This window comes from Acanthopagrus latus, chromosome 24 (assembly GCF_904848185.1).
Source record: "Acanthopagrus latus isolate v.2019 chromosome 24, fAcaLat1.1, whole genome shotgun sequence".
NCBI classification, from domain to species: Eukaryota; Metazoa; Chordata; class Actinopteri; order Spariformes; family Sparidae; genus Acanthopagrus; species Acanthopagrus latus.
Window position 1 is genome coordinate 11,580,025 of NC_051062.1, and position 12,464 is coordinate 11,592,488.

The 12,464-nt window shown below is 45.4% G+C and overlaps 1 protein-coding gene across 5 annotated transcripts in view; it reads right to left on the minus strand.

Moving 5' to 3' along the window:
* The window catches only part of LOC119015032 (receptor tyrosine-protein kinase erbB-4-like), a 276,642-nt gene that overhangs the window by 20,420 nt on the left and 243,758 nt on the right, over positions 1 to 12,464 (minus strand). For 4 of the 5 annotated variants that reach the window (XM_037090594.1, XM_037090591.1, XM_037090590.1 and 1 more), the window contains 6 exons: positions 10,199 to 10,360; positions 7,150 to 7,225; positions 6,755 to 6,901; positions 3,045 to 3,142; positions 2,690 to 2,860; positions 189 to 474 (listed from right to left, as the gene is read on the minus strand). In XM_037090594.1, the coding sequence (XP_036946489.1) occupies positions 189 to 474; positions 2,690 to 2,860; positions 3,045 to 3,142; positions 6,755 to 6,901; positions 7,150 to 7,225; positions 10,199 to 10,360 (940 nt within the window). The remainder of the gene's footprint in view (positions 1 to 188; positions 475 to 2,689; positions 2,861 to 3,044; positions 3,143 to 6,754; positions 6,902 to 7,149; positions 7,226 to 10,198; positions 10,361 to 12,464) is intronic. The other variant, XM_037090592.1, reaches the window with a different exon arrangement.

Below are 12,464 nucleotides of genomic sequence, written 5' to 3' on the forward strand. Positions count from 1 at the left end.
TCTGTTTCTCTGTTGAGAAATACATATAACCAGGGAAAGTTACTTTTAAAGGACCCAGAACTGAGCTTTCAGACAGCTGATGCAGCAATGGACAGTATGAGAAAATCATGTGATTTCTGAGCATGCACAGTTTTTGCTAGTGGACACTGTATTATCGCCACCATGCTGTGGGTGCCTCCCTTCCATACCTGAGGAGCTCTTGTCCTTCATGGGCGTCATGTATCCGTCCTCATCAGTGTCCCCTCTGGACGCCCTCTCTCCAAGGAAGATGGTGGGGTCTGCGCTGTACCTCTGGCCCCCACTGTCCTCCGTCCCAGCCTGGCTCAGGCTCTTCTTATGCAGGGTCCCGTTACAGCGCTGGTCCTCCAGGGCCGGTATGGGTCCGCCTGTGGCCTCCTGGTTCACGCCGGCTTGGGCGCCCGCCATTGAGCTCTCTGAAGGGTTTGGGCCACCGTCTCGATAGCCGAACTGATTCTGGATACATACACAAGAAAATATGCTGTGTGTTTATAACAATACTACATCCACAATTATTGAGTTATTATTACACTTTTAATACGCTTGATTTTGTCACTTTATTAGGGTGATTGTTGGGGTTTGAGTTCAATGTGCCTATGATGTTGTTGAGGGTTAACTAAGGATGTTTTTGTTTCTTTATTAAAATATATATATACTTTAACAGGGTTGGGGTTAAGGTTTGAATTTAACATACTTATCATGCCGCTGTTTTTAAACTTTTACTAAGCTTGTCTATCTTGCTTTATCAATGCAAAAACATCCTTTATTATTTATTTATTATCAGGAAACTATACGCTTACTTACTTATGAAATATAGCCGAGGCAGGATAGATTCGCTTTGGTCTGAATCACTCTTTAATGCATGTTTTGTTTGACACCTTGCAGCTATTCGGTGATGAAAGACTTTATCTAACAAACAAAAGTATAGATGCCAGTAGTTCATTTGAACCACAACAGACACACATGGTGCCGATGCCAGAAATAATAAAGTTTGCGTCTGAGTTTAAGCCAGCTGTAAGCCACCTGCGGCAAAGGAAGTGAGACTTTTAACCCGTGCCTGTTGAAGGTAGAATTTCTCCAACAAAGTTGTGCTGATGTAGTCATCAGCCTTCAGGGACGATGAAGGGGCAGCCAGGCAAAGCTACGATTCTAACACCTGATCCTCACAAAAAGAACAAAAAACCCCACAAGAAAATACAAAACATGACATGTGAGCAAAGGGCTTCTTGTGGAGCTGTGTTAGCTTGCCGTAGGCTATTTAACCTGGGCCCACTCCTCTGCGCTCTTGCCAACTGCTAGTGATACAGCAGCAATTACAGGAAGCGGAGCTACAAAACACAACAGAAAAAAAAGAAAGAAAAAAAAAAAGGAAACGTCCTGGGGTTGTATCTCTCCACCTACTCCCATCGTCTTCCCTCCATCGCAATCAACCTCCTCCCCCCTCTTCCAAACTTCTCTGTTCATCCCTTCTTCAAAGCCAGTCATTATCCGCTCCTCTTTTCAAGTGTGAGCGTGAGAGCAAAATCAGCACAGATTAGATAACCGTCTGCATCGGACTGCGTCTGCGGTGGCGCAACCTGAATAACTAACTTTCTGTGGCAAAGTCGGCCAGCTGATGGATTTCAACAATGAATTCCTTTCCCCGTCTGCCTGCATAATCAAAAGACTTTCAATTCATGATGGGGGTTGTTGACCTTGAACAAGCACGACCCTGAAGGATGGATTAACGTGTGTGTGTGTGTGTTTTTGGGTACGTGAGTGCTCATCAGGGAAGCAATGTGTAGGTCACGAGGGTAAAGGTGTATAAGACTCAGAGCTGTGGGCCAGCGGCACGTGGTGCATGCTGCAGAGCAAACAGCAGAGCCAGCACTCATTGTCTATTAGTAAACGGCCCCGGCATTTTAAGAGAGCGTCTGTTATTTGCTTATGGAGCTCTGAGTAATGAAACCTGGGGCCTGGGGAGCAGGCGCATAAAGAGCCCAGGTTTAAGCCATGCACGCTGGGATGGAAATGATGGAGGTGAGCCATTAGCGGAGGAAAATCAGCAGTGTATTGGAAGTCCTTTGCCACCTTGAGCGCTTATAGAAGGCAGTGAGTTGTGCAGAGTTTGACCAGAGGGAAGAGAAAAAAAAATAAATTCGATAATGCAGGTCAAATCAGAAGACCTGAGAGTGTTTTTATGAGGAGTTGATGATGCGTGATTATCTTAAAAAACTGTATTCATAGATGAGGGTTTTATGCTTTTACACAAAACGAGTGTAATGTTTAATGCTGTTTTAAACGTGTATCAACTGTCTCACGCCATCTACGGCTTGCAAAATTTGTAAATGCACAAGGTTCAAACTGCGATATGTAATTTCTGCCACTTGGGGTCAAAACAAAAGGATGCAATTAGTGAGGAATCATGGGAGTTGTTGCACTAATTGTTAAACAACCACCATCGGCAATGAAAATCTGTCGACACGACTCGTTCAGTGAGGTAATGTTTTTAATGTAAAGACTGCCCACCTCTTGAATTCATACTCCAAACATAAAGAGGCCAGCAAATCACTAAAGTTACTGCTAACTGCTGCGAACTGTGGCTGCCGTTAGCCGGTTAGCTCAGTTTGCAGTGCAGCTAGCGGTCTAGCTTGGGAGCCTGGAGTGGTGTTATAAGAAGCAGTATCCTTACTCTGTTGGAGTCGACGCGAGGCCTGGTCGTGTACGACGGAGGAGCCACGTTGTACCCCCGAGGCACCAGGTACTCCTCAGCATCCATCAAGTCATCCAGGTCCTCTTCGTCCAGAAGGCTCTGGAAGAACTTGCTGTCGTTGGGGCTGGGAAGCTTCATGCGGTCGTCTCCCTAAGCAGCACACGAGTGACATCACAATTTAATTCTACTGGATTAGTTTCCTTCATTTCGTTAGTTACAGCCACAGAGTTTCCTCAAAACATCTTATTTTTATTTGTCCAGAAAGTGGAGGCTTGCGCAGAAAAGCCTTTATTTATCAGGATCTCTGACAGTGAGTCTCTTTAGGCTAACGCACCTGGATGACCAGGTACCGCTGGGGGTCACGGGCCATTCTGCAGAACTCAGCAGCCAGCTCTTTGAACTTAGGCCTGCTGTCCGCGTCAATCATCCAGCCTGGGGAAGAGAAAGATGGAACAGGAGACGAAGAGGTTAGACAGATAAAAATAAAACTGGAAGTGCACCTGTATCACAGATTTGTCCAAGGCAGAAAGTGTCTATTATTAACTAATTGTCAGTTTATCAGCATTTTCTTTGAAGGACTACCGCTGAACTTCTGTTGCATTGTTACTCAGCACACTTTAAACATAATGACGACGATTTGAAACTCTATAACTTTAACCTTCATTTACCAAGAGAGCACAGACTGAGCAGGCACAGTTTACTTCAGTATATTTTAAGAGCTAAGTGCCTTGCTCAAGGGCAACTCAGCAGTAGTTATTATGGTTGAGAAAATGAGTTTTTTATTCTGATCTCCAGCCTACTTTTCTCTTCCCGAGGCCACGGTTGCAGTAAACACAGCAAACCCCCTGCAGGCGAAGTTAGGTTGGGTGGTGCCTCAGCTCAGATTAGACAGGAAGCAGACTGAGCTGCTGATTTCAGTGTCTGCATCCCTATTACATATTCTACAGCAGTGACGGCCACCGCAGGGTCCGGGTGCCTCTGGCAGTCCTGGGGGGAGGTACTGCCAGCCGAATATAATTGCTTAATTTCACTTTATTTCAAATTTAGCACTTAACACAGTTGCAAAAATAATTGCTTAACCTCATTACATTCATTCACTTCTTATCAAATCTGAATCTGTTTCCCCTTCGTAAAAAGCTCCTGATTGTTTTCCAATTATCAACACCACAGTCGATACAAAGCTAGCTCCCCTTAAATAAACGCTGACCCCTCTCTGTCGTCACTTCGCCCACCCGTCATCACTCAGTTCATCTAATTTCCGCTTCTAGCGCCCCCATGCAGGCACATTACCTAAATGAGGTGCAATTACTCCCGGCAATCAAACTCTATTTCATCTTTATTGGGGTGACGCTGAGGCGGCGGGGCACGCAGTGTGACGGCGAGCCAAATCACAAACAACGGCTCTCAGTCAACATGTAATTAGAATTAATGCGGCCGATTGCTGAGCTTCCTTCTGGCTTTTGATGGGTCGATCTGACCCCACTGCTAGTTCTGACTCGGTACTTGACCTCTTTTTGGCTATTGCTAATCACCACTGTGAAGCTCACCCGACGCCAATTGGTTTTTGTGTGCTTGTGGTGCGTGTGGCTCTGTCAGGGTTGCAGCACTGCACTGTGAGTAAAAGTGAGTAATAGTAGGACAAGTTTAAAATTGTAGGGAGGATTAACTGCTCAGCATCACAGTGGATGAAACTGATGGAAAACTGAGGGCTGAGGTAAAAGTTGCATATGATCAACCAAACTATTAAAAGGAGAGGAAATGGAAAATGAAAGAACAAGGAGGACAAATGGGTGAAGTGAATATGATGTAATGAGTTTGTAACAATGCAATGTCCTGCTGGGAAACCTTGGGTCCTGGCATTCATGTGGAAACCACTTGACATGCACCCTCCCTGATGGCAAAGGCATCCACAGCAGGACAAAGTGACCTGCCACACTGGAAATACTGCTCTAGAATGGTCTGTACACAGTACAGAGCTTAAGGCATCTACCTGGCCTCCAGATTTCCTAGCTCCTAATCTGATCAGGCATCCGTTAGATGAGCCAGAACAAGTCTGATACAAGGCGGATCCACCTTCTAACCCACATGAATCAAAGCAACTGCAGCTCTTGTCTTGGCGCCAGAACCCAGAGAACAACCCCACAGGTTTTGTGTCCCAGGCTTGATGGATCAGAGCCAAGTCTGATACACTGTTGGGCCTCCATGGATCAAACTTGTACCAGAACATCCCACAACTGCAAGATTGGAGAAGTTAGAGGCCAGGTTGAAGTCTTGAGCTCAGTGTTGCAGGTCCTCTGGGGTTATCCTGCAGCAGATCCTTTGGGAGTCTGAGGTGGGTCCTTTGGGTACCTGGTAGGTGTCAAGTTGTATTCACATGACTGCCTTGACCCAAAGTTTCCCATCAGAACATTGCATTGAAACAAGATGATCAAAGTTACTCACTTCACCCGTCAGTGGTTTTAACGTTGTGGCTGATGTATCACCGATCAGCCACAAAGACTGATAATAAATCAGGAAAACGTGCAAACCCCTGAGAACTTCTGCTGCTTGTTGAGTAAAGGGAATCCCTTTGACCTCAGCATTTATAATATTATTGTCCAGACACTTTTAATGTAGCACATAAAATGTATTCTGCTCCACCTCCTCTGGGGGAAAAGACAGAAATCAGTTGGCATTGTTATTAGGCTAAATGGCTGCAGGGCTTCCACGGTTTGCTGCTGTGCTGTCAGAAGCCATTGGCAGTAGTTTTTCATTTGGAATAAAACAATTAGATATTATGACATTTCCACTGGATTAACAGTTTTGTCAGGGGAATATGTTTTGATATCACGCTCCAAGCTGGATCACATCGTTCTCTTTCAACACATTTGGCATTTTCAGCACTCACCCACAGCGTCTCGCAAAGTTTATATTTACAGAGCTACAAGCAGCCAATAACAATAAGAATAATCATGGTGCAGAGACAATATTTGTGCAACAAAAAGGACTAGATAATTAAAAAAGAGAAAAAAAAAGAACTAAGAACTGCAGCGACGGGAAAAATAAATCAGTGGGAAGAAGTTGATGTGAGGTAATCCTTCATGAGATTGTAAACCACAACTAGAGGAAGTCCCTCCACTATAGTTCAGTTCGGGTTGAGCAGCGACCAGACTGGCGCGAGTAAAAGGATGGCCAAGCAGTCGATTGCTGGCAGATCATATAACATGGCTTGGCATGTACGTCTGGAAGGTTTCCTGGAAATATGGGAGGGTGGATCCCTCAACGGCACCAGCAGCAGGGTTCTGAATCCAGCCAGGGGGAAGGAGTGCAAGATGGGACAGACATGGGAGAATTTGGGGAGGATGAAGAGAGGGTGGGTATTCTGGATGCGTTGCGGTGGTCCAGATGGAAGATGACATGAACCAGGATATGGGCAGAGTCCCTGGTGAGGACTGGGTGGGTGGGTGGGGGGGCTGCATGTTGTGGACCATGAAGCGGCATCTCATCGGTTTCACTCTTTTTTTCCCTGTTTCGCTTGTTTTTCATCTTTACATATCAACTTCTCCTGCAGCCTTGGATAGAAGCCCCAGAGCTCAGGTAACACCTTACCGGATGAATATTAAAAATGTGAACCCTTTTATTAAACTGCAACTCATCTCTGACAAGCTCAAGCTGGGACGGAGCGGTGTACAAACACTTGAAAATAAAGAAATAAGATTATGTGGCCGACAAGATTCGATGTGTCAGGAGTGCCACCTTAGGAGAAAGTCGGGTGGATGTAGAAAGCCTATAACAGCGACAAAGACGGAGGAGGTGGGGCGAGGAGTAACTTTGTCAACCCATGTAACTTATAAACTTATTATAACCAAATCTGTGATCTGTGTTGCTCTTGCACTATAGCCATCAACTGCACTTTCTGAACCCTTGGGGCATTTATTTTCTTCCAAAGTGTAGAAATACATCTAGGAAATATGCCAGGGGCCCACTTACACAGCTGCCTGCATCTCATACATCATGTTCTAGATATTGTTGTTGGTATAAGTGTGTTTGTGCGTGTCTCCTCACATTTGACCATGACCATGTAGACATCTATGGTGCAAATGGGCGGCTGCGGCAGACGTTCTCCTTTCTCCAGGATGTCCGGGATCTCCCGTGTCGGGATGCCGTCATACGGCTTGCCTCCGAACGTCATCAGCTCCCAGATGGTCACACCTGGAGGATTTATGCGTGGAGGTAGGTAGGAAGGCAGGGCAGTGGAAGAGGGGGAGGGGGAGGACAAGTGAGGAAACAGACAGAGAGAGATGGGAGGGTGAGAACAAGAGACAGAGAACAAGATGAGCAGACAGATAAGGGGGAGAAAATGCAAATCGAGGAAGCAGGATTTCAGGTCATTGGATTCCTCCCACAGGTAGAAGCACAAAGGTGTAATGACGTCAAACAACAGCCCATTTGTCACCCACCATAACTCCACACGTCACTCTGGTGGGTGAACTTCCTGTAGTGGATGCATTCGAGGGCCATCCATTTAATCGGCATCTGCGGGGAGAAAAAAAAGACACAGAAGATTTAGATTTTATTTTTTTTGACGAGACATTGTATTTGTTTACATTTCAGCTCGGATCATTTTTGCTCGACAGCCGCTCTCCCTTTCAATCAGCCGTTGGGGAGATATCGGGGAATCGACGGCGCTCTCAAGCGTAGTTTTGCTTTGCTCAATATTACTCAAGTACTGTGATTGATTAGCTTCAGTCTAACCTGGGGATCATCGACGGCGAGCGCGCTTTTTTTTTTTTTTTTAAAGACGCTAAATGAGATCGCATCGGGTGTTTATTTTCACGTTATCTCCGTGGCTGGTGGGTCGAGAGCAGGCGGTGTGTGGAACAGTAATAACAACAGGCCCTCTGACATTCCTGACAAGGACAGTGGCACACGTCAACGCATCCTAACCGCCATATGATTTCCATATTGACTGCAGAGGACGAATCTAGAGGTAGAGCCCACTGAACAAGGCAATTATCTGGCCATGTGAACACACACACACACACACACACACACACACACACACACTCACTCACATGTACATAGGCGCTGCGGTCATTTAGAATACAGCCTCTCCGTTCTGAAACATGTGCTTGCTCTCAGGGGGAAATGAACAGGAAGAAGGGGAAATGAAAAACTTCAGGTTTGTTAAAAGGAAAAAAAAAAACGCAGAGCGCCTCCACGTCTGTTGATTTATCTCTCGCAGGGGCGTCTGTTTTTATGGCATGCGAGTAGATCTGCTGACAACGGCTCTCCCATTTATCAAGGCATCAATGAGTTCCGACACGGAGCCAATCACGTCTAACACACCTGGTTCGCTTTTTATGAAAGTGCTTTTTTTTCTTCTTCTTCTTATTTGCTATTTGCGCGCAGACAACAGCTCAAACTCAAGACGCAGCGGCTTCCCCCCCGGCCTACAGCTTGAATAGATGCAGCAATGAGGCAGCCAATTTAATAAAGGGAGTTGATCAGGACAGTTTGCATAGTAAGTCTCAAAGCGAGGGAAAGAGAAGGGGCTCCTGATTAATGTAGTCCTGGTCCCTGAACAAAACAAACTGATTGGAACTGTGGCGGCATAATTTGTTTTGGATGAAGTGTCTCTAAATTGTGTTTTTACTGAAACTCTTCCTGACCAGAAGCTCAGATATTGGACACACAAAACATATTCCTTCATGGGTTGTTTTTTTTGTTTTTTCTTTGCCTCTCAGCAGTGTTTCAACACAAGCAGGGAGCAATCCTTTTTTTCTGTTTCTGGCCACATCTGAAAACATAATTTACATGTGAAAGTGTGTTTTTCAGGCAGAAAACAGAAAAACAAAACAAAACAAAAAAATGGTAAAATGCCTGGCAGCAAAAACAGCCAAACTTTTCAAAAAATCACAGAGAATACTAAAAATTACCAACAGTGAATTACTGTAATGTTACAGTTTTTCCCCCTGTATGTGTTCTTAGTAATTTCAGGCTGAATCTTCTTCTCTTTCCTCTCTTTTGGTCGGTGAACTGAGCCAACATCTGCCCTCCGTTCTGCCCTTTAACGCTCTCCATCATCACCTCCACTCTTACGATTTAGTCGCTCTCGTTTACATATGCACATGTCTTTCTGCCGCCACGCCCGCTGAGCGAGGAGACAACAGCCATGTGATCCGAAGTTATAAATACGAACCCCGTTACCTGCGGGAGGAAGAGTAAATCACTCCTGCATGTTCACGGAGTCGCTGACAAAATAACTGCAAATACAAGTTAATGGCGGGAGGCGCGCTCGTCTGATTGGCTGTAATGACACGTCAGATGAGTGATCACACAGAAAGTGAGATGTGATGGAAAGTTGTCTCCGAACCGGAGCTGCAATGATGAATCGATCAGTGGCAGTATTAAATTCTTCAGGGTGAATAGTTTCTGGTTTATTTGTTTTTATCTTTGGGTTGTGGACGAGGAGGTCGTCTTGTTAATCAACATAAAGATAATAACTAGTTGCAGCTCTGAACTTCACTGTCTTCTTCACTTTAAAGGTGCACTATGGAGTTTTTGGGAAGGAAGAGAAAAAAAATTAATTGATTGATTTTCACGCTTAAACAAACTGACCTTACAAAACAAAACGATTTCATACCATCTCACTTTGTTGATATGTGGCGGACCCTGCCACCTTTCTAGCTTCAAACAGGGTTTGAAGGACCTTACTTTCCTCTGAGAACGGCTCTTTTATTCAGTTACTGAAAAATAAGAAATCAGGACCATCGGGAGTTACTTGACGTTGGGGTGTTCATTGCCAAAGAAAAACAAACTAACACCATTAAAATATATTTACACGTGTTTCGTGATCAAAACTTTACACTAACTCTCTTTGCTTTGCGAGGGTTTGATTAATAACTGCAATCAAATCACTTCGGCTATGGAAACTTTGTTCACTACTCCAGCAAATAGTCCGAACCTTAGATACGACTTAGCAATGGGAGGTCAAATAATCTCCTCAGGTGACAGGATACCTCAGGCTCAGCTTTTAGCTGGAAAACTAACGTTATGCTAGCAAGATTAAAACTAGAAAAATACATTTTCCTGCTGAAAATGCAGCGTGAAATGCAGAAATAAGCTGATTATAAATACTAATACTAAACCTTTGGGTTCCTCTCTCTTTAACTACTGTTGACCTGACAAAGCCAGACTTTTTAGGGTGTTAAACCTAAACAGATGAATGAAAGACATAATAATCAACCCATAATAATCAAGCCTTACTTACTACATTATAACATACAGGTACATAGATGGACACACTTGGAGACCAACAGATTCGTCCCACTTCAGCAGCACTGACCTTTTGTTTTCTCACCTTTTGGTTGCACTACTTACTACTTATGTCAGCTGGCGTTACGTAAGCTGCCTTTCTGTGTTTAACTGCTCTCAGCCGGTTGGCACACGCACACACACACACAAACACACACACACACACGAAAACACGCTCACGCCTCCACTTACACCAACCTTGCCCCCGTCTGCGTTGTACTCCTTCTCGTCAGCGTCCAGCAGCCGTGCCAGGCCGAAGTCGGTGATTTTGATGTGATTGGGCGACTTCACCAGCACGTTCCGGGCCGCCAGGTCCCGGTGGACCAGCCTCCTCTCCTCCAGGTACATCATGCCCTGAGCGAGACAGACAGAAGAGAAAGAGGTGAGAGATGAAACCTCTCGCAAGCCGTTCATCATTTCGGATTCCGTGATCGGAGCAGTCTGAGATCGTCGATGCGGTAAATGTCAGCACTAACATAAAATTATTGTCATAACTGTCATCACCATTAAGCGCACACCCACTCAGACATTTGGATTCAATCCTCCATCGTTACCGTAACTCATCTGTATGTGACTCGAGGAGACAGGAAATACAAAGTCGCTTTTATAGCGTTGCTGACACGTCAGAAAGTCAGAACAGCTTCTGGAATCACAGTTCTGTTGGTACAGAACTGAAAAGTTCCTGAAGGGACTTTTCCACCAACATGGAACCGGTTCAACTCAACATACTGCACCTGTAAAAATCGGTCTATAACTTATGTAGGCGCCTGTTTTTGAAAAAGAAGAATGCATGGAATAAAAAAGATCAAATCTCCAGTTCTGCTGTATCACCCACATTACCCACAATGCCACTGAGTGACATCACTGGAGATAAAAAAACCCAAACAAAACAAAACTGCTTTTTCAAACATGCAGTTGTCCTTTCCCGGACCTGTAAACACACTGTAATGTGTAAAATTGGTGGAGTTATCCTTTAATTCCTGCATGGTAGTTGATTTAACACATATTTGACTCATACAAGTTGCTAAAACGAGAGCGTTATTCAGCAGCTGCTCCAACTATTTGATCGAACAGGTTCTGGCTGCGTTGACAACGTCAATATCTACTTAACGCGTCCGACTCGAGTGTAATGTTGTTAAGTCGTCACCGAGATTGCGTCACAGACATGTCACCTCTGTGTCCGCCGTAATTGGGGCCATTTTCAAAGATGGCTTGACAAGGAAGAACAATGGGTGTCCTTCCAATTGTTAACGTTGATTATGAACACCCAATGAGCAAAAGAAAAAAAAAATACAAAGCCTTGAGCAGAGAGAAGGCCTTAATTTGCTGCTCAATGGGCTGGATGGAGCATGGACTCTTTGACAGTTGGATAAAAAAACCTGTTCGCGGCTCACAAACACATCACCTTCTTCTAGATGAATACACATCGCAAACACTTCGTCTCCCGAACAAAAAAGGCAGAGGAGCAGACGCACAAGGCCGCGCCGATTGAAGAGTATTAGACTGGATGTTAAACAAGTGGATGCCACTTTGCAGGCGGATCGATAAAAACACCTCGGTGTGCAGGAGCGGCAGCCATTGTGCTCGGCAGACAGTACGAGATTCCAAACCAAGGCCCTGCGCCTCTGCTGGTGCGAGAGAATCATCGGCCATTTGAAATACTTAGGGTGTAAATACTGTATATATATTCGTCTGAATGTGCGCGGCCACGTATCGAGAGGCACATTGTGTTGAAAACGCTCCTCGTGGCGAGTCGCCCCGCTCCGTCTCCTCCCAGACAAATGGGAGGATAAATCGATAACGCCGACGTCTGGCTCGCTGCTGGCTGAGCCCTCATCCATCATCCGCCCGGCCTCGCGGAGACAGACGCAGGCAGACACACACTTACACACACATGCTGACAGCGAAGACCACCCAGAGACCACCTATGGACATATCTCGCTGAGCATACATGGCGACTCTTGCAATATTTCTATCTGTCAGTCTCGTGGCATGTCAAGATCGGAAGCCTCCCTACTTCCTCATCCTGTCTTCCTCTTTTTTTTTTTTTTGGCGAAAGTAGCTCCTGTGCCTCTTTCCTCTCAAAGACAATGTGCTGGGACAAGACCAAAAACTCCCCCCCTGCTCCTGAAAGTGTATTTAAAATAGATTACTTCTGCAGGGTTCGGGCAGGCGATCAATAACAATGCTGATTACAATAAGCCCGAAGACGGCCGCGCCACGCAATATTTATCCCCGATGTCGACGTCGAGAGGAATTAGGAATCAATGGCCCACACAGTCCATTAATACACTTCGACTTAAAGTGACAGGGCAATGAGGGGAGGCCATCGCGCTGACAGGGGGAATGTACGGCAGCTCAAGGAGCCAATTAATTTTCAGCCACTCCGGGCGGTAAACAGCAGCGTCCCAGCGGAGGATGTGGGGGCAGCCGCGGTTTCAGGTCGAGAGGGCCCCGC